The 23,583-nt window shown below is 40.6% G+C and overlaps 1 protein-coding gene across 3 annotated transcripts in view; it reads right to left on the minus strand.

Annotated features, from left to right (window-relative positions):
• LCMT1 (leucine carboxyl methyltransferase 1) overlaps positions 1-23,583 on the minus strand; it is a 433,670-nt gene that overhangs the window by 43,057 nt on the left and 367,030 nt on the right. For all 3 annotated transcript variants that reach the window (XM_044089403.1, XM_044089404.1, XM_044089405.1), the window contains exon 10: positions 17,238-17,335. In XM_044089403.1, the coding sequence (XP_043945338.1) occupies positions 17,238-17,335 (98 nt within the window). The remainder of the gene's footprint in view (positions 1-17,237; positions 17,336-23,583) is intronic.

Consider the following 23,583-nt stretch of genomic DNA (forward strand, 5'->3'; position numbering starts at 1 on the left):
GCCTTTCACAGACTCCCTGAGCATGCTATAACTACAGGATATGGATATCCTCACCGCTGGCACAGTAGAAGAATTTTGCTTGTGCCCAAGCCAAATTAACCCTAATCAGTATGAATACAACCTTAAGTCTTCCCTGAAAAAAGGTCATGCCTGGTGGGACTAACCTAGTGAAAAACAAAAAACAAAGTTGGGTGAAACCAAAGCTACACAATATAAGACAAGCAAATTCAACTTACTTTACACACACACCAGCACACTATGTGGGACCCTATCAGAAACACTTTCTTGCTGCAGCAACTACAACCAGTACCCCTCTAATACAGTCTACCAGGATATGCATAAAACTGACTGCTCTAATATGACACTATTTCAGACAGTCTGGGAAAGCAGCTGTAAGTGAAAGTTATGTACTTGCCATCTTGAAATATCTAGATGACCAGGTTGTCCTTGGTAACAGTAGGACTAATGCCAGTAGACATTGGAACAGCTTGGCCCATACTTCTTCCACAAGCTACTTACCTCCCCTTCCTTGTCATGAAACACAGTGCCTTTCCTGTCCATACAATCTGCAATATGCTGCTTGAAGCATACAAAAGACTAACCATACTTCTCTAGCCCAGCACAGAAGAATGAAGGGGAAAGGAAGGTGGGAATGTTATGGAGATGGGACATGCTCATCCAGCCCAACCTCTATGGCAAGTCATATCTCACATAAGGCAGGCTGTCCTCAGTAACAATGGCACACAGTTCCAAAAGAAATCCTTACAGGTACTCTCCTTAATTAAAAAAAATATCCCTTATACCACTGACTCCAGAGAAAGACCTGGATCTAAATATCACATTGAGCTTATAATCCCTTGTAAAAGCATTAACAGAAGACCAGCCAGCTCTTGCACATATATCATCCAAAGCTGCAGTACATAAAAACTCATAAGACAGAAACTGCTCAAGAACATTAACCCTCTGCAACTGATGGAAGACTGTTACTATACATGTTGCTACAGAAATGAATGCAGTCTGCAATCCATTTTGCTAGAATCACCTTTGATACTTTAGATCCAAATTTCTTTTTGAAATAGAGACAAGGACATAGGCGACCTCCAAATGCTGGAACCGACCCAGTCTGACTTCGCTAAGGGCAGATCATGCTTATTAAACCTGGTAGACGTCTTTGAGAATGTCATCAAAACCATGGATAAAGATGAAACCGTGCACACATCCTATCTTGACCTAGCCAAGGCTTTTGACACAACTCCCAACTCTGGCATCACTGGTACATCCTCCCAGATAGAGATTACCCCTTATATTACTAGATGGGTAGCCAATTGGCTCACTGACAGCACACACTGAAAAACTGGTGACTCCAGCTACACCAGTAGACCCATCACCAGTGGAGTACCATAGGGGTCTATACTGGGCCCTTTACTGTTTGCCATCTATTTCTCAGAAGTCTACGCCACAGCAGATAGCCTTTGGCTCATCAAGTTCTCTGATGATTGTAAACTGGGAGCAATCAAAGTCTCCCAACAATGTCAACAGATTACAGGAAGGGCTAACACAAACAAATGAATGGTGCCAAAGCCATGGTCTAAAGCTAATGCAAAAAAATGCATTATTATTCCTCTTGGCAAAACGGAATTCTCTACAAATTACAATACTGACAGCAGCCCCCCCCCCCCCCCGAGTTCCAACCCACTGGTATAATGCACCCTTTTTGTATGTACCTCACCAGACACCTGCAGCAGCTAGAGAGACCTCAGAGGTTTCTCACTAAGATAATACAGGGACTCCAAACCATGATCTACTTGGACAGGCTAAAAGCCCTGTCACTTTACTTTGTATCTTATAGGTTGCTGAGAAGTGACCTGTGCCTGGCCTATAGGGCAATCGCCAACCCTGCTCCAGTGAAGATGCTGCACCTCCACAAGTCAAATGGCTCAAGAGTCAGTCACTCTAAGAATATCAACCTAGCTTGTGACATTAACAGATCATGCTGGATAGACAGATATCTGTCCCAAAGACTGCTGCTTCTCTGGAATAGACCCCCTATTCATGTAAAACAGAGCTCTTCATTGACCCTATTCAAATGCAACCTAGATAACTGGATGGGAAACCGCAAATTCTTCCCCCTAAGATGCCACCCATATCCCTCATGGACAGGGGTAGCCGGTGTTGATAACAGACCCACTCTGTTCATAAATTCGTTCTGCAAACTACCCAAAAAAGAACAAATGGGAATACTTGGGATTAACATGGATAGGCTTGTATAGGCTCTAGGGCCGCTAGCCTAATAACCTCCTATGAATCACAAAACTTTCAATTCTTTGGGATATACCTGGTCTTATTGCAAAAAAACCTTAACTGTCTGTGTACCTCCATGCAGTGAAAGAAGTATTCATCTTGGTTGAAGTACTGAGGGAAGAAAAACAGAAAATATACACATTGGTTACGTTTGGTTTCTTAGCAACTTTTGATATGAAGTAAGGATTAACATGGATAGAAAAGTACAGTTTTGTACCTACCATAAATGTAGATGTCCGAGAGGAATGCATCTGCAGTCTTTACAAATGGGTTGTCCTGTCGTCAGGCAGCCCTTCGGTCAGCCGGATTCCAAAGTCTGGGTCTGGCTTCGGCTGGTGTCGCACTTCACCCGACGTCATTGCGGCAGTTCTTCGGGTATAAAGGCATCAGCCGACGCCATTTTCCTCAGTGTTTCTTGCCCCAGATGCCAGGTGCCCTCTAGGATGGCTAAATTTGGATAAATGCCAAAGTTTCCAAATAGTAGAGAGCAAACACATAAAATAAGCATGTATGTACATATATACAAACAAATACACCATAATAGATCCCCCCCAAGCTAGCTGAAGATTGGCAAATACCCTAGGAGTACCTCAGAGGCGAAGGAGGGTGGGTAATCCTGACTGCAGATGCATTCCTCTCGGACATCTACATTTATGGTAGGTACAAAACTGTACTATGTCCTTCAAGGATGCATCTGCAGTCTTTACAAATGGGTAGAATACCATAGCTAAACTAGGGGAGGAGGAGGAAATGAGAAGAGATTATGGTGTAGTTAGGATCCCTTGCAAAACAGCAGTGGCAAAACCAGCACGGGATCTAGAGTATAGAAGTAAGTTATAATGCTTGGCAAATGTATGCACGGAGGTCCAAGTAGCAGCCTCTATAATGTCCTTGGTAGCCACTCCTCGTAAGAAAGCTGTGGTAGTGGCTGTAGCCCTTGTGGAGTGAGGCCTGATGTTCCCTGGAGTTTTCTTTCCATGGTAGGAGTAACAAAATCTAATGCAATTTCCTATCCATTTGGAGATTGTCTGTTTAGAAATTGGATTTCCTTCCTTCCCTGTTGCATATGCTACCAGAAGCTGGTCAGTTTTTCTATTGTTTTTTGTCTTGTCCAGGTAGTAGCGTAATTGTCTGTGTACATCCAAGGTATGTAAGAGCCTTTCTCCCCTGTTCTGTGGGTTGGGGAAGAATGTAGGAAGGTGGATAGCCTGATTTAAAGATACTCTGGATACCACCTTAGGCATAAATGTGGGATTTGTTCTCATGGACACTCTATCTTGATGGAAGATTAGGAAGGGTTGTACTGCCATTAATGCCTGTAGTTCAGAGACCCTTCTTGCTGAAGTTATTGCCAGCAGGAAAGCAGTCTTCCAGGATAAGTATTGTAATTCTGCTGTTGCTGCTGGTTTGAAAGGAGGAAGAGTCAGCTTTTCTAGCACAAAGTTCAAGTCCCATGCTGGCAATGGAGGTTTCCTGGGAGGTTTTACATTTTTAATTCCTCTCAGAAACTGTCTGAGCAGAGGATGCGAGAAGACAGGAGGATCCAAGCTGTATTCTGCTGATATAGCTGATGCATGAATCTTGATGGAAGAGTAGGACAGGCCTGTATGGAAGAGCTCCGCCAAGTACTCCAGGATGTTGGCTATGTTCACCAGTGTCACATCTTGCCCTTTTTCAGTACTCCAGATGAGATATCTTTTCCATTTTGCTGCATATTTTTTTCTTGTTGAAGGTCTACGAGCCTCCAGGATTATGTCTTTAACCCTTTGTGATAAATTTGGGTTGATTGCTGTTATGTAATGTTCCAGGCAGTTAGCTGCAGAGTTTTTAGGTTTGGATGCAGGATGTTGTAGTTGTTCTGTGTTAGCAGTAATGGGATCAGGGGCAATGTCCATATTTGTTCCCGGGACATGCTCCTCAGCAGTGGATACCAATGTTGTCTTGGCCAGTCTGGGGCTATCAGAATGATCCTCGGACGTTCCTCTTTGATCTTCAGAAGCACCTTGTGCATCAAAGGAAGTGGAGGGAAGGCGTATGCTGTCAGGCTTTTCCAACTGAAAGATAGGGAGTCCACCTTCCAAGCAAGTGGGTGGTAAGTCCTTGTGCAGAATTTCTTCAACTGGTGATTGAATGGGGATGCAAACAAGTCTATTTGTGGTAATCCCCATTTTCTTGTGATGGTTTTGAAGATGTCCGGATGCAGCATCCATTCGTGGGCATCTGTTGTAGCTCTGCTTAATATGTCTGCTAGAATATTTTCCTTCCCTGGTACATAAATTGCCTGTAACTGAATGTTGTAGCTCAGAGCCACATCCCATAGGTCCAGTGCCAGCCGGCATAGAGGGTATGAGTGTGTGCCTCCCTGCTTGTTGATGTACCACATAACTGTGGTGTTGTCTGTCCTTATCATCAACTGGCCTTCTTGGAGAAAAGGTCTGAATGTCTGGATTGCCAATTTCACTGCCATCATTTCTTTTAGATTTATGTGCAGATGTAGCTGGTCTTGAGTCCATAGGCCTTGAATGCACTTGCCCATCATGTGTGCCCCCCAACCGAGGTCTGAGGCATCTGTCGTGATGGTTTGTGTTGGTTGACTTTTGCAGAAGGGCAATCCTGTGTTTGATTGGCAGGCCTGAGCCCACCATAGGAACTCTTGCTTCAGGCATGGGATCATTGGAATTTTGGTTTCTAAGCTGTGCTGGTGCTGGGACCACAAATTCTTTAGATACCACTGTAGCTTTCTCATATGCAGCCTAGCATGAGGGACCAGTATTATGCAGGATGCCATGAAGCCTAGAGCTTGTAGCACTTTTCTTGCAGTTAAATGGTTCTGCTTTGTTAATGCCAAGAAGTAGAGAGGAAGTTGCTCTTTCTTTTCTGTAGTTAGAAATGCCATTTGTTTTGATGTGTCCAGTTCTGCACCCAGAAAGGTTATTCTTTGGGATGGAATCAGCCTTGACTTTTTTGTATTGACTGTATATCCCAGGGCTTGTAGCAGGTAGATGACTCTTTGTAAGTCTTCTGATAGTTTGTTTTGTTGTCCGCTTGTATCAGGCAGTCGTCCAGGTAGGGATAGATTTGAATCCCCTGAAGTCTGCAATGAGCGATTACTGATGCCAGGCATTTCGTGAACACTCTGGGCGCAGTAGATAAGCCAAAGGGCAATGCTGAGAATTGATAATGCTCTGATCCTGCAAGAAATCTGAGGTATCTTCTGCAAATTGGTCTTATGGGGACGTGCAGGTATGCCTCCTTGAGATCTAGAGTTACCAGCCAAGACTCCTTGCCCAGCATGGGAAGAAGCTGCTGTAGAGTCAGCATTTTGAATTTTGGAACAATGAGGTATGTGTTTAAAGCGGACAGATCTAGAATAGGCCTCCATTTGTTTTCTTTTCTTGGTACCAGGAAGAGTCTGGAGTAAAATCCTTCCCTTGCTCCATAGATGGTACCTTCTCCACAGCTCTCATTTTTAATAATTGAGATATTTGTTTTAGAGCTTCTGTCCTTTGAGTAGGTGGTAGGTTCGGCATTCCTCTCTTTCCTGGTAGAGTATGGAAATGGAATCTGTAACCTTGGTCTATAGTTTGCAAAATCCATTTTTCTCTTGTAATGCAGTGCCAGTTTCTTGAAAATAAGGTTAGCTTTCCGCCTAAAGGTGCTTCTAGTTGATCCCTGGTAGGCGGTGCCACCGCCAAGTCACTGTGATTGAGTTGTTGTAGTGGTGGTGGCTGTATCCGTGCCTCGTTGGTTGTTACCCTGCCACTGGCGACCCCTGTAGGCACCCCTGGATTGGTTTCTGCCTCTAGAGCGCCTATTCCTGCCTCTTTGTGCCTTAGAGGAGTCTGGAAAGGACCAATTCTTGGAGGGCCAGTTCCTGCTAAACCTTGGAGGTTGAACTTGCAAGAAATCTTTCACTGTCTGCACATATTTTGCTTTCTCTTCCATCTTTTTTAGTACCTGCTGTGCAGGGGAACCAAATAAACTGACCTTGTCCATAGGTGCATCCAAAAGCTTAGATTCGACATGGTCTGGTAATGCCTGTTCTTTCAACCATGCATGCCTCCTGATAACTGTGCCAGTCATGGCTGATCTAAAGGAAGCCTCCAGTGCATCATAGCCACATTTTAAAGAATGGTTACTAACCTGCTGTATGTTATGTACCATTTCTTGAACATACTTTTTATCTAAAGATTCTTCAGAGGACAGCTTTTTAGTCAACTGGTCAAGCATAAACTCTTGATATTGAATCATATGGAATTGGCAGTTCAAAGCTCTAGCTGACAAAGTAGCAGAGGTGTAAACTTTTTTACCCCATCTCTCTAAGGACCTGGATTCCCTTTCAGAGGGGAAGGGGTTTTTAGAAGAAGTAGCCGCTACAGCTTTTGGACCCTGGGAGATAGTCTCTGGATCTGCAAAAGGAGCCTTATATAAGTGGTGATGAGTGTCCGGGACCCTGTAGTACCTATCGGGCTTAGCAGGAGCCGGAGGTAAAGTATCAGGAGCAGTGCAAGCATCATTAAATGCATCATCCACAACAGAAAGAACTGGAGGTATAGCTAAAGGCCTATGCTGTGGCAAATGTAGAAAGGTCCTAAGCCTTTTTCTAGAGTCTGAGAAATCTTGGCCCTGCCACTGAAATTGTTCCCTCATAGCATGCAAGGTTTCCCCAAAGGAAAATTCCTCAGGAGGAGAGGCTGAAGGGATGGACTCCTCAGCATCAGAGTCTTTGTAAGGAGAATAAGAAGCCTCAGGAGGGTCTGTATGTTCTGAGTCATCAGAGGAATCATCTGCGGATACTGGCTCAGGGGGCTCTGCTCTAGACCTCTTTTCTGGAGGAGGGAGAGAGGCCCTGTCTGGATGAGGCTGGGCTCCACGAATTAAAGAGATGAGATCCTCAGCCAAAGAAAGCATATGGGAGCTGGTGCTGGGCCTGTGAGAGGGGGGCTTGGCATGCACAGGTTTTGGTGCTTTGGCTGCTTTAGCCCTGGCAAAGGCCTTAATAGACATAGCTGGAGGAGGCCTAGCAGCTCCACGTGCAGGGGTAGAGATATCCAGGGGAATGGTGTCTGATAAATCCTGTGAAACCGCAACAGAAGGTTGGATTTCAGAAGCCGTTTCTACCAGGTTAGAAGAGGCCTCGGTAGAAGGCATGTTATCGGTTGAAGAAAGAACCGCTTGCTCGGCTTCGGCCGAAACCGAGACACTCGCGGTTTGCTTAACCGCGGTTTCGGCCGAAACCGCGGACCGCGAGTGTCGGTCCTTTTCTTTGCGTTTCTTGGTTATTTGTGTAGTCGGAGGATCCGACGGCATAATGTAGGCAAAATCGGAGCCGAAAATCTGTTCGGCAAAGTCTGATCGACGTCTAAGCGTCCGCCGGTTAAAAGAAGCACAGGCTAGACAGGATGCTACGTCGTGGTCTGGGCCTAAACAATGTATGCAATAGGAGTGGAAATCTTTATGAGGTATTTGTTTCCCACAAGATAAACAGTTATTAACTTTCTCTGACATAGGCTGAGGCAAGAAAGAGTCCCCAACGGGGTACTTAGCTTTACAGAAGTCTTCGAAGTAGTATTCGGTAGTAGTATTCTCTGGATCTGACTGACCGGCACTTGCGAACAGCTTCTGCTTCGGGCGCCACGCGGCAAGAAAGACTGAGGAAAATGGCGTCGGCTGATGCCTTTATACCCGAAGAACTGCCGCAATGACGTCGGGTGAAGTGCGACACCAGCCGAAGCCAGACCCAGACTTTGGAATCCGGCCGACCGAAGGGCTGCCTGACGACAGGACAACCCATTTGTAAAGACTGCAGATGCATCCTTGAAGGACATCATTGTCTGCATGAAAAACATCAAATAAGAAATATTAGCTAAAATGGCCTGCAACAGAAAGTTATGTTCTTACCATAATAACAAATCTGCATGGTCATGATTATGAAGACCCCAGGTTTCAATTGCTATTTGTACCCATAATTCCCTGTGGTCTGTCTTCACAATCGCTATCTGTAACAGGCTGCTCATATGTGGAACACAATTTCAAATCCATATACATCTAAAGAGCACTAAGCCAAGCCAGGAAAAAAAAGTGCATGCAAAGGTGATGAGAATGAAAAACAACCGTGCAGATCTATCTTTGTTGTCACATTTCATTTATGTGCTTCACCACTAGGACATAGTCCTCTGCAGACCCTTCCTAGGTGGCATCTTGATACTTTAGGCATTATCCATCATGTACACTTGTTCTTTTTTCATCTGCTTGTATTTATCAATCACTTTTATGTTGGTGTGTGTGTGTGTGTGTGTGTGTGTGTGTGTGTGTGTGTGTGTGTGTGTGTGCACTGTCTACTTTGAAACATCTAAAACCCATAACATTTAATTTCATAACATCTAACACTATAAGATCACAAGAAAATAACATCCCCTCCACATATAACGACACCAAACTGCCAAACACAGTTTTTACTACATTTCTGCAGGGGGGCAAGCCTCCCTGCACCTCCCATGTGGGGGGGGCTTCATCCCACACACACACACACCCATAAATGAAATATACCAACTCCAAGATCGTACTACAGTGGGAAAAACTTAACTTCCTAACATATATATATATATATATATATATATATATATATATATATATATATATATATATATATATATATAAAATCTACACCTCCCATGTGGGGGGCTTCGTCCTGCACCCCCCCCCAGAAATTAAATATACCAACTCCAAGATAATATACCAACCCCAAAACACACACACAAATATCAGTAGTAGAATTTTTAGTACCCAACATAAAAGTGAATGTAAAATAAATAAATACATAAAAAAAAAAAAAAATATATATATATATATATATATATATATATATATATATATATATATATATGTATATATATATGTATATATATATATATATATACATACACACACATATCGTAATATATATATATATATATATATATATACATATATATATATATATATATATATATATATATAAACACACATTTAGATTTATTTATACATATAATACACACATGTATATAGTATTGTATATTACAATACATTATTGTATATTATAATGATTTACGTTCAGTTGTAAAAAAAACAAAAAATCCCCCCAAACTAATTATATATACTAACTCCAAGATCGCATAATCCCCAGAGAAAGGGAATATTGCCCTACACTGGGATTGTTAATCACACACACCTATCAGCTATCTGTACAGTCAACAGAATGTGGTCGATTAAGCAGATGTCGACCAAATCAATGGAAGCCATTGTAATATGTGTAGATTGTACTACTCTTGAGGTTTTCTCCTGGAACCTCTGATGAAAACAGACTTTTGCTCAGCTGGACTCTCCCAGTTAACAAATGGAAATAAATAATGAAGCACTGAGATAACCACCTGGATAAAGTGACTCTGGATACATTTTTGTCCATTTTTAAAGCAGCATAAAACACAACTAATTGTAAATCCTTTCTGAGATCTTTTGCCCCATCTAGATTAAAACAAAGCTATCTACACACATCCTTACAATGCAACAGCATTCAGTTTTACTGGAACAGTTACATAAAATACTGCAAGATTTACAGACTAGTTAGGATTAGCTTCCATGGCTACTTTAGCAATGAAACTAATATTTGTTTGCAGGACTATGCTATATTTTTGGAAAAAGATAGAATGTGACTACATTGACAATGCCTGAAGTTTGGAAAATTCATCTAGCAAAGGTATTACCACCAAAAGGTTTTCACGGATAGAAAATTTTAGCTCTGTACCAAAGACTGCTCTGAAGTGAAGAATCTTGATTTTTTTCAACATGAAATACAGGCCCTGCATTGGAAGTAATTCTCTTAACAAATGTCTGAAAGGAAAAGCATCCTTTAGAAAGGCCAGAATTCTGAAATCTTTGGTGGGAGTTTGAAACAGATGAAATGTAAAAATCTGCACATGAATAGCTCTGACCTGTACCAAAAATTTGTGCTGGGAAATCTAGTATTATTTGAAATGGAGCAGAAAATGAATCTAAACCATTTCTTACACTCCTAACTGAAAAATGAATCCACTTCTGCACGTTTACAAGAATTGGGCTTTACAGCATCTAGACAGATACAGATAATGATTATCAGGGCAAAGTACATCCCTGGCCATTAATGGGACTGGAGAAACCAAGAGATGACAACCCGAAAGTCAGGGATAGGTAAGTCAGTTCAGAATGAGCTCAGCCTGAGAGTCTTTTCTAAAAGGTAGGGGGCAGAGCAAGAGGAACAAAATATGTCAGGGCCTGGAAGGCTTTTCTACAAGGTGAGGTCAGAGCAAGGAGAAATAAATATGTCAAGGCCTATGAAGGACAAAAAGAATGACCTTAGCCTTGCTAACTTTGGTTTTCTATATGAATACAGGAATAAGAGGTAAAGGTGGAAAGGGCACACAACACCCCTGGAGGCCACTCCTGGACTACAGTTTCCCTGGGCCACTTCTCAAGGAGGAGAACTGGGAAAAGTCATCACTACACTCAGCAATGATCAGACACCCAAACATGTCACAGTAAAATTCTGTCAATTCAGGAAAATCCTTGCCACCATCCAGCTGAGAGACAACTAAATGCAACAAAAGCAGGCACTGCTTGAGTTTGTCTACTGAGCAGCTGACTTCTTTAAGTATGCGAGAGGTGATTAGAAAACAATCTGAGAATATGGCCCATTTCCACGACTGTAATGCTTCTTGACAAAGAGGACAGGAAGGAGTTTGTCATTGCTTGTTGACATGCCACAGCACCACAATGCTGTCACAGTGTACAATAACTAATCCTTGAGGAGGGGAATCTTGAAAGGCCTGCAGGATTAGGAGAACCATTGCCGTCTCCAGGACACTGATTCACAGGCTGGTCGTGCACTTTAGACTATCCATCCATGAAAATGCTATACACACACACACACACACACACACACACACACACACACACACACACTAGAGCTGAAGAATCCATGGTGATGGTCACCTGGGGATTGGGAAACTGAAGAAACTACCAAGAAAGATGCTCCACCATGTCTAAGAAACTTTGATGTGGTCATATATCACATTCAAGTACTAGTTTCATTGTTTCTAACTAGCCCAATGGGCATTTGCATGTGTTGCCTCATATACAGCATCATAAAAATCATGGCTGCTGTAAGCCCCACTATCCTAAGGCATGTGGCTGCTAACAAGGCTCTGGAATGATAAATTTTGTTCCCCGTGTGAAAAATGGGATGAATAATTTCTTAAAAGAGTGTCACCCTGCACCAAACAGAGTCCAGCAAACAACCTTTAGCTGTTCTAACTTGCATGGGCTACAATCAATAGAAAGAGATGACAGTGATTCCCCAAGGCTGGAGCGGTCTCAAATGAGAATCTGTAGTACATCTCTAAAGCTGGAGTAGCCAGAAACCTGCCATCTAGGTATGCAAAGACCTTGACTCCTTGCAGCTTTCGCTTCACCACAACCAACCATATACATGCATCCCCAATATACCCTGGAATTAGAAACTAGTCCAAAAGGAACGGTCCAGAACTGGTACTGGCTGACCACCAAGCAAAACAGAATAAGCCTCCTTGACACCTTAATGATCTTTATGTGCAAGACAGGCATCCAAGAGGGCCAATCTCCTATTAACAATCAAGCTAGGAAGAACTGACAGAGATCGTCTAGAATTTTTGCTCTGATACAAAGTGGTTGAAGCCTCTCAAAAGTAAACTGGGCCTGATTTTCTGAGTCTCTTTTTTGGCACTAAAATAATCTGGAGTAGTACATGGACCCTCTCTGCCCTGGCAGGACCCTCCTAGATTGCTCTTTTTAAGAGATGGTTGAATAACTTGACTCACATCACCCTCTTCTGATGGGGCAGGATGTCAAAAAGGGGAAGACAATGCAGCTGAAATGGGGAGAGGAAAGGAATTATGAAGCCTTTGGATAGTAAGTCTATAACATTCACTTGTCACAAGTGATGACCTTCCACCTTGACAGCTAGAGGGGTAGATGTCCCCTGACAGTCTCTGGAGTGGAGCAGTCAGTCAAGCCCTCAGGGAGCTAGGTGCTCTTCCCTGGACAGAGGACTGTGGAACCCCGATTCTGGTGGGGATCCTTCCACAAGGTTGGTGAAGACCATGGAAGTCACCACCACACATACACGGGTAGGACAGAACATTGAGGAACGCTACTAGATACATTTTGCTTTTTTGAAAAAGGTAACATTTTTTCTGATAAAGTATGTTTTGACAGCCAGTTAACAATCCAGCAAACTTCAAACGGTAGATGTTTAACTGGGTTAGCTTATTTATAATGCAGACTAAAGAATTCTATCAAATGTTTTTTGGATAAGCTCAGACACAGTATGAATATGAAGTCATTCATCAAAGGCACTGACAACTTTTTTAAAGATATTAACAACATTAGCCAATGACCTGCCCTTGACAAAGCTGAACTTTGAAGGATTTCATGCCTACAAATCTGCAATATCCTTATTGATTAAATCTACCATAACTTGGTACGTGATTGTACAGATAAGGTTACACAGACTGATGGTCGTATAGTAAGGTATATAACTTGTGAAAAGACCTTGATTAAAGATAAGCGGTTTGGTCAAATTATGCTTTAAGCTTGCCAGTAAGCAGCCACGGACGCTGTCTGGCCTCAAGGAGGTGTTATTCTTGTTCTGGAGAGACTGACAGACCATCCATACTAATGACAAGGTAGGTTTAGCCTGTTCTGGTAAGAGGGTGGGACACGGGGTATAACAGGTGGAGTGAATAATGCTGAATTTATTTTCCAAGACGTTAGTTATGGTTTCTGTACTGATGAGGGTTGTAACATTTATCTTGAGTTTAGAGGATGGCTAGGTATTACTGAAATATTGTGCACATTGCTAAAAATCATGTCTTGGCACTTAGTCTTATTGTAGAATCTCCAATGAAGACTGGAGATCCACAGAAGCACTAGCTTCAAGAAGAGAAAGGCAGTCTTTTGGGCTACCATTGCTTGCAGAAGCAAGCAGCATGCTTTGGCATTCCCCTGAAAGCCAAACCCTGGCACAGTGCTTAGCAAGGGCAGCAGAAGGGCTAAGACTATAAAGCAAACATCCTTGGCCACAGATAGGTGTCAGCTCTACTTACCACTGCTTAACTCATTGGGAAGAATGAACAGACCACAGGGCTCTCGTCTCCCAGGGGAATGAATGGGCTACTGGTGAGCACAAAAAGGGAAGCCTCCTAATCATAATAGTAAGGGAAGCCTCCTAATCACGGAAGTACAGAAGAAAAGAAAGAAAACTATGGATATGCCCTGCTACTACTTGTGGTCGTGAATGTGTGATGGACAATGAACATTATAATAGGTCTGCTTGTCTCAGATTGGAACTAGGTTTCATTAACCATGAAAACATGTATGTTAAACAGGTAAAGGAACATTACCAAGTCATGCAGCTTGTTTGAGAGGCTTCTAGTGTTGAATAGCCCCCAACCTCCACCTGGCAGACTGGAGTTTGTTGGTTCAGGATATCTACTAATTTCACTTTATCTAAAAAGGAACTATGGGAGTAGAAAAGTTTTTGCCAGTATGCAAAAGCTCTTGAAGGACTGGGGCAACCCATCCCCGGTGAAGCAGGAAGGTCTGTGTACCTTCCTAGGTTATCACAAACTGGATCCTGCTACAATGATTCCACATACATAACCAATCAATGAAGCCAAATATGGCTGATTTGTATTTAGGCATCATACTAGGTGAGGGGAGAAAACCACTTAACACAAGAGATTTCCCCTCCTTAAGAGCATATTAGTGTTTAACCATCCATCTCCTCCAAGAAGGACTGCCTGAGACTGTTCACCCCTACATTAGCAAAAAAAATAAAGAACATACTCATATTTTGGATGCGTCATGGCCTGGAGGGCAGCAATGTACAGGTTTCAAGCTTATCAATAAAGTCAATCAAAACACTGTAACAAAGCTGAGACAGATTGTAGTGAAACTTACAAAAATCTACAATGGGAAAGTAGATGTTGCTTTACTTGCTGTAGACTAGGCTCTTGTACTGCTTACTCAAAAGGATTCTTGCTTCTGCTGAATTGGGCAAACTTCTATTTAAAAAAGTTTTGTAAGGTTCTGCTCCCAGAGGCTCAAACAATTAAAATCCAGCCTAGACCTTACAGAAGATGCCCAATCAAAAAAGGGCATTCCTATCCTTCTGGATCACAAGCTCAAACAAATGTCTTGTGAAAGCCTCTGTTCTCACCAGGGGCTGGTACATTGCAGCCCATTTCCTAAGAAGCTAATGAAGTCCTTATAACTGAATCAGTAAGCAAGAACCCAGAAGAAAAAGGGCTTTATGGTCTTCTCCTTCATGGTAGTCTCCTGCTGTGTTCTCTGGACTGCAACTTAACAGTGTACCAGCAGTCCAGCATTGAAGAGAACTGAAATAATCAAGTCTCCAGTAATTTAAAGTCTGAGTTTATGCCCCAACAAAAGCTGGCCGATCAAAATCCAGCCCACACTCACCATAGAAGCCCACCAAATCAAAAATAGGCACGCTGATCCTTCAAGGGAACCCAAGCACATGCAGTTGATAGCAGAAAGCCTCTGTTCTTACCAGAGGCTTTTATACTGCAGACCCATTCCTAGAAGGCTAATGAAGTCCCTGTAGTGTGTTACATCTGTCAGAATCCAGTTGGAAAAGTTCCATCAGGTAACAATCCACATGGAAAAGGGCTTTGTAGTCTTCTTCATTACAGTTTCCTTCTGTCTTCTGTACACTGCATATTAGACCACTTTCAGCATGCCATCTATGAACAGCATTAAAATGAGCAAATCTCTGCTTATTTAAAATCTGCAAGACTCCAAAGCCAGACAAAATCCATCCTATACCCAAAAAACATACTCGGTCAAAGCAGGCACTTTAATCCTTCAATAGAACTCCACCTCAGGTAGCTGTTACATAGAAGCCTCAACTCTCACCATAGGCTGGTAGACTGAATACTCATTCCTAGAAAGCTGATGAATTACTAAGAATCCAGACAGAAAAAGATTTTGGCTTCTCGTCCTTGTCAGTAGTATCCTGCTGTCTTCTCTGGATTGCATGCTACAGCACTGTCAGCAGCCCAACACTGAAGGGCACTGAATTGAGCAAACCTCTGATTATTTCAAGTATGCAAGGCTCCACCCCTCCAGAAGCTGTCCAATCAGCTAACATCTCCTGAGAAATTAGCCAATCAAAAACTGGCACTCTTCTCCTTCAGTGGAGCCCAGGCTCAGGCAAACTCTATTCTCACTGGATTCTAGTACACTGCACACACTACATTCTTGAAATAGGTCAAATAATTTAAGATCTAGATGAAAAACAGTTTTGTGGTGTATTTCACTCTAGTTTGCTGCTGTCATCTTATCCCCACTGGGTATCACAGCGCAGTCAGCAGTAGGTGGGGAAGACGCAGCAGAGACCCTTTTCTATGTCCTGCTATGGTGTCTACAAACCCATCATAATCAAAGTCCGGAAACAGGGATAAGGAAGGCAATTTCCTGGAAGTTGATTCAAGACTATAATCTGACAAAATTATCTGTCAGCTACGAAGTAAGATCTGCAACTGCAGTAACTGAAATGGAGGCTTAAAATTCCACAACCTGAAACACTATTTTAGACACAAAATCCTCCATTTTCTCACACAAAGGTTTAAATGCCAAAAAAGAATGGCTTTGGCTTGGAGGAGACATCTCCTGAAGCATAGGCAAAACAGAACTTCTCAAACAAGAAAAGTCACAATTTGCTTCTTCTGTTTCTTAAATAATTTCCAATAAAAGCTTAACAAATTGGGCTCTTATAAATACTATGTTCTTACCAAAGACAAAACAGATACATTTTGTGTCTATACTGGTACTGGATTTTACTCATACACTTACACTTTTTGAAACTGTGGTCCATGGTTACCAGAAAAAATGCAAACAAGGGATTTTTTTTTTATTTCAGTGAAGTAACAAAGGAACATTCAAAGTGAAAAATGTCCACTTAACACCAAAGCAACATAGAAACAGCCAACAGAGGGAACACAAAACTGTAAACATGAAATATGTAGAGAAGTTCAGCAAAACACTGAAAGGCAGAATATCCAACAGGAAAAGGAACAAAAGTGGAGAAAATCCACAAAAATTAAAATTGTATTTCAAAACAATGATGTACGCTGGAAGAATCTATCCAGAACAAGATAAAATGCATTGTGCACAGTTTTTGTATGACTTCGCTGAAAAATACAATAAAAGGAGCCTGGGGCCATTTTCTCTGTGCTGCACAATGGAGTAAAACAAAATGAATCTGGGTAAGAACAGTACCATGGTGGATAATGGAACAGAGCAGGGACTGAAGTAATCTGGGAAAGTTTTATATACGAAGCTGTCTTTATGCCTTTCTGACCTTAGCCCTGTCACTACTGAGGACAAACCTCCTATCAGATTCTACATTATTCCACTCATACAACATTTGTAAGGCAGCTGTAATCTAAATGACTGCTTCTGCTTCACCTGCATGGTGCAGAAGCAATCTGCATAGAGACAATTATAGTACTGGGGTAGCAGTTATAGTTTGTGCACATCAGTTACACAATGACTGCACAACAGAGTTCACCTGCAAACACGACAGCACTCTATGCAATCACCTAAATCTCAAAACACATCCAGTGCAGAGATTTTTGACATCCTATGTCCCAGGCCAATGGCAGAATTAATCTCAGTGACATGCCCCAGAATCAGAAAACATTAGTAGACAAATACAAACTGTAAAATTTCCATCTTCATCCAATCCAAATCCCAATTATGATAAAACTTTGGAAGGGGTGCAAACAAAACATCTAACAAGAAGTCCAATAGCATGCATAGTCAATGACTCAATATGACAATTTGCATAAAAATATTACCTAAATTGTTGCTGTCTTTTGTTGCCCAGCAGATACAATAATGTTGCAGTAATTGCTGGAGTAATTCTTTTTCATCCAAGAATTCAAGTTTTTCTATTCTGTAGAAAATGAAAGATACACTATTCAAAATGTCTAAAAGTAACCTTTAGATACAGAAAATCATGTGCTTGATGTCACTCACTTAACGGAGACATTATTTTTCATTTCTATTTACAAACATACCAACAGACCTAAGTGACAATACTTGCAACATACGACAGTACAACTGACATGGTACCACGTGTCCCGTATTTCTGTAGTGTCTCTTTTTTGCATCCTCCTCTTCATCTAGTATTATCACACCTAATCATTAATTACTTGATCATAGTGCTGAGAGCCCCCCATTTATAACTGTGCTTCTCAAATTCAAATGTAAAATTGTTTGCATTTATTACCATCTCCCATGTCATTGCATTGCACTTTTATTGCTGTCACTACCATATCTGTTCAATAATATATTCCTTTAAATCTGAACACATTTACTGAGGATCTTTATCAACAAAATACATTTAAAGTGCTCTAATACTGCAAAACAATTCTGCCTACCCTGTGCTCCCACAATATTTGTAGTTGGTCAAGAACTTTCATTATGTCTACCTGCTACGACATTTCCTTAATATTCTTGTCTTGTTCCACAAAGTTGCATATAGGTGTCTGCAGTCCAGAACTGACAAAAAATGTGATAAAGGAAGGGAAGGAATTACCTCCGAAGTCCAATCAGAAGGTGTCTCATGAGGAGACTCCTTAACCTAGTCTGGCAAGTGGAAAGGATTTGCTAGATTAAAAAAAAAAAAAAGTTGGAGGAAACCTTCCAGGAAAAAAAAAAAATCACACTCCAGTTTAAAAATAGGGAAGGGGACCGGGGGCAGAAGAAGAGTTCAAGAAACAAGGAGAGAGTGGGATTCTGGATGCAGATCCTTAAGGAAAATAATAATCATACAAAATATTATCATCCTTGAATCATTGAATTCATCCTCAAGTCTTGGTGAGAACCTTCGCGAGGTGGACCCTGTTTTCAGAAAATCTCACCAAGGCAACACTGATATATAGCAAATACAACTTAAAAAAAACACAAAACCTAAAATGATAGAATACCACCAACACCACCAATCCAAGAAGTAAGCGAATTTAATTAGCGCCTTGGCTTACACAGCCTTCCAAGAGTAAAAACACTACAAAATACTGTTTGCTTATATACAGCATATTGCACAAAACAAGTACTCAATTACGCATGCAATTCAAATCACATACTTCCAATTACATTCTTTGTTGAGTCCCTGAGGCTCCAAAGTACCATACTTTAAAATCAGCAGGGTTTCTTTTTTAACAGTTTGTTTTTTAAAGATACACATTCACCTATGCCAACTTGCAATTTTTCCAAGACACAACCCCTAAGAGAATTAGAGTTAGAGTGGTGTGCTATCAAAAAATGACTCCCAAGGGGACTCTCTAATTTTTTATTTTTTATGTCCTTAATATGTTCCTGAAACCGGACCCTAAATCTCCTATAAGTTTCCCCCTATGTAAAACTTCTTACATCCTCATCTCAGCACATACACTACCCCCTCCGTGTTACAACTGTATTCATGCCTAGCTGTAAACTTGATGCCAATATAGGCAAAAGAGCTTACTACATATTGACAGACAGAACCACCATCACATAGAACAGTGCCTTTATTTATGCTTAAGCTCTGACTAACTAACATCTGGTAAACAAAACTGGTTATGTACCAGAATGTCAGACACATTTCTAGTTCTTTTATATGCAATATTCACAAAATCAGGTAGAATAGGGTTCAAAATTTTATCCCTTAGGAGCATAGGCCACAAGCTGTGTGCTTTTTTAACTATTTCCTCAGTTATAACATTATAAGTTGTCACTAAGAAAACTTTCTTCTGCTCTCCATTGTTCACAGCTGCATTGGTAGACAGATTTCCACCAATACAAACATTATATTTTTCACTAGCACGGACATGATGAGAATCTCTCTGAGAGTTAACAGAATACCTCGTGTCCATAATTTTTTGTTTAGCTTCCCTGACCAGCAGGACATCATAGCCTCTTCTAATAAACAATTTTTCTGCTTCAGCTATCTCTAAATCAAAGCTCATATCAAGGCTACATAGCCTATGAATTCATAAGAATTCATTGTAGGGCAGTACCTTGATCAAATGTTTGAGGTGAAAACTATTCCCATATAAAAATACATTTCTATGTTCAAATTTCCTATGGAGACTAGTAGTAAATCCATCTAGGCTTATATCCAAAAAATTCACTTGTGGGCCAAGCTGTATGCCATCAAAGCTTAAGCCCATAGTATTAGCTTGTATGTCATTAACAAACCCAAGGGCCTCTGTCTGGATTCCATGACATAAAAAAAATAAGATCATCAATAAATCTAAAATATAAAATAACTTTTGATCTTAAAAAAATCATGTCTATAAATAAAGTCATCTTCAAGTTTAGCCATGACTAAATTGGCATACATGGGGGCGAAAGCCGCCCCCATGGCAGTGCCCTGCAACTGCTGGAAAATGTCTCCATTGAGCATAAACAAATTATTTTTTAAACAGAACATAACTAAATCTATCAGAAAATGGGACACAGGGGAGTCCCCAAAAAAATGGAACAAGGCCTGAATCCCTACTTCATGCTTAATATTAGTATATAGACTTTTGACATCCAAACAGGGCCAAAACATGTCCATATTCCAAACTTTACCCTTTATTTTGTTCAAAAAGTCCTGGCTGTCCCTGATATAGGAGGCTGTACTCATATTTCTTAAGATGTTCATGTAATTAACGCACTTATATTCTTCAAAAAATGCCTCTGCAGATACTATAGGTCGGCCACTAAGGTTAGTCAAACCTTTGTGTGTTTTAGTTAAACAGCAAAAAACTGCCATAGAGCAGTTTTCCACTCCAAACTTCTTTTCCAAATCCTTAAAGGTGAAACACCCCAGCCTTAAATCTTTGTCTAACAAAAGTTGGTTCTGCTTAATAGCTTCAAAGTAATTAGAAACATCACATTTTCTATAAATTTCCACATTATTCAAATGTTTATAACACATCTCTTAGTATTGTGTGAAGTGCATGATTACTATCTGGTTGCCCTTGTCAGATGGTTCAACCACCCATCTTCTATCATTACCAAATTCCAATAGGACTAGCCACTGCTGCTTAGTTAAATACATTCTCTATGCAGGACCAGTACATTTTTTCAACCTCAAAATTAAGAGTAGCAAAAAATCCTTGCAAGGTATTACTTAGAAAAGTTGGAATAAAAGAGCTTTTAACAGAGATAGCATCAGTATTCAGTTGGCAATAGGCATTAAAATCATTCTCAAACAAATCTTCCTGAGATGACAGGAATGAATAAAAAGAATCCTCATCACTACTTTCATAACAGTCATTAAACACAACCCCTTCATCTTGTTTACAGTAGTACATAAAATGCAGTTTTCTGCTAAAAGAAAAGATTTCACTTTTAAGTATATGTAATCTCGGTAAGGCAGTTGGTATAAATTTGAGACCAAGACATAATACAGACATAACCACATCAGAAATTTTATGTTTGGACAAATTTAACACAGATCCTTAAGGAAAATAACAATCATACAAAATATTATCATCCTTGAATCATTTAATTCATCCTCAAGTTTGGTGAGTACCTTTGCGAGGTGGACCCTGTTCTCGGAAAATCTCACCAAGGTGACACTGATATACAGATTGTATTTATATAGCATACATCATGGACAGAAGTCAAAAACTAAAAAAGAAAGCTGGGTGCACAAGACTCGGGATAAAAAAGTGCCCAATCCTGGTAGGCGCACTGGTGCCACAACTGGAAAAGACAGTGTAGAATCCTCAAAATACGGAAACATTCCTACAATGGGGCTAGGCCAGGCCCAGGGGGAGGATGCCCCCCCCCCCCCATTGTGGAAGGAAGTATCAGCCCACAAAAATCATAAAGACGACAGAGTGGACTATTGAGGATAAGAAAGAAATTATGTATTGTTACTATTATGTAAAAAGCCCAGAATTTCCAGAAACAAGACGTACAAAACGATTAAGAGAAAAATTAGAGGAAAGAAAAATACTTCTACAGGAAAAATTGTCAGAAGCTTCAAATAAAAATTTGCATTCATTAATACAACAGATTTTTGAAATACAGTATATAGCTCAAGAAACTTTGATCTGTTAGGAAAAAGAAGTATCTGAGGAAGTGCGAAAATATAAATAACAAAACCTAGAGATATTTGAAAAATATAAAAAAAGAAAGACGGACATGGGAAAGAAAAAGATTTGATATGATGCAATATTTATGCAAAGGAGAAAGCCAAATTAACTAATATAAAGAAGGCAGTCTCAAAGATATTCAAAGAGAAATACAGGCAAAGGCATCCAGATATGGAAAATTTCACAATAAAACATTAATATCACAAAGATGTAATGTGGAAAAAAGGATTACCAAAGCAAAAATTAAAGAAATAGAATCTGAAGTTATGGAGTGCCTGCAAAGTGTAGGATTTAATGTAGAAGGTCTAACACAGACTACATCACAGCACGATGGAGTGAGTCACCAGAATAAGGAAAAGCAAGAAGATCAGGAGACATGTGAAGAAGAAATATGGACATGGGAAAGGAAAAGAGATTTAATATGGTGTAATATTTATGCAAAGGAGAAAGCAAAACTAACCAATAGAAAAAGAGCAGCACTAAAGATATTTGGGTCTATATTAGAAGAGCGAAGCGACTCCAAACGCTCTTTCGTCGACAAGTAAAACCCGAAGTCTGAAAAGTGTGAAGTTACCAACAGCGATTTTTTTCCCCAGGGGGGAAAAAAAAAAAATTTATAAGGACAAAATAAAGTAGGGAGTTGGTATATTTAAGTAGGGGGCTGTGGGGGGACACCCCCCCCTACTTAAATATACCAACTCCGAGATTGCACTACAGTGGAGAAAACAGCAAGGTCTCGAGAACGGCCCAGCGATTTTTTTCCCCGGGGGGGGGATCGCTGTTCCATAACTTTGCTCTTTTCAGACTTCGGGCTTTACATGTAGACGAAAGAGCGTTCGCTCTTAAGTCACTTCACTCTTCTAGTACAGACCCAGATATTTCAGGAGAAACACAGGCAAAGCAATCCGGATATGGAAAACTTTGCAATACAAAAAATAAGGCTAAGAGGAAAAGTAGAAAGAGAGATTAGTAACAGAGAAGTCAAAGAAATGGAAATTGAGGTTATGGAGCAGCTGCAAAGAGAAGGATTCAGTGTAGAAAATCAAATGCAGAAAGCACCAAAACAGGATAGAGCAATGGCTATCCAAATTAAGGGGAAACCAGTGGAACAGGAAGCAATTGGTCACGTGCCATGGAGCCTTCCACAGGAAACCAGTATAAGCATTCACTTGAAGCTACACAGCAAGGAAAGGAACAGGAAACTGTGGAAACTCTGATGCAGTCAATGTTGAGGAGTGATAGCACAGTAAGTTTCCATATGATAGAGCAACAGATGAGACAGGATGAAATTGAAGAGAATGTGCCACAGGAAGATACTACAGAACTTTCTATAGAATGACACAGGAAATGGAAAACAAGGGAAGTGCCCTCAGTTTGGAAGAAAATGAGCTAAGAGAAGAGTTGTTTGACTTAATGGACATGGATAGATATATTAAAATCAATGAGAGAAACATAGCTGTCAACCTTCCATCTCCAAAATGAGGAACACTAGCCCTCAATGTGGAACAAATGGGCAAAATGTGGAACACATAATAATAGCTTACTATCAACTTCAACTAGGAAGGTCACAGGATGGTTAAAATATGCTGGTTTTACTTATAAAGAAGATCTTTTAATTAATTAATTAATATGATTCTTTTCAATTTATCATGGATTTCACTTAAAAAATTCCTAACACTGAATGTGAGACAGAGCCTTTCAATGTGGAACTTCGAGGAACATGAACTTTTTAAGACCCCAAATGAGGTACATTCCTCGTAATGAGGTACACTTAAGAGGTATGGAGAGAAATAGATTGCAGGTCAATAAAACTCAAAAAGTAAGAAGTTTGATAAAACAAATGAATGCAGTCATTAGGACTGCCCATAGAGATCCATGTGATATAACAGAAGTAAACAGGATATATTACTATGCAGCTAAATTAATAACTGATAAAGTTCTACCACAAGAACACAGGGTAGTGAGGAAGAGAAAGGGGAGAAATCAAATACCATCATGGAAGTATCGAATAGAGAAAACTACAGCAATTAAGACAAGAAGTGTCACTGTTAGAAGATTATAGAAGAGG

The sequence above is a fragment of the Protopterus annectens genome, chromosome 12.part0 (assembly GCF_019279795.1).
Source record: "Protopterus annectens isolate FY-2018-M chromosome 12.part0, PAN1.0, whole genome shotgun sequence".
In the NCBI taxonomy this organism is placed as follows: Eukaryota; Metazoa; Chordata; order Ceratodontiformes; family Protopteridae; genus Protopterus; species Protopterus annectens.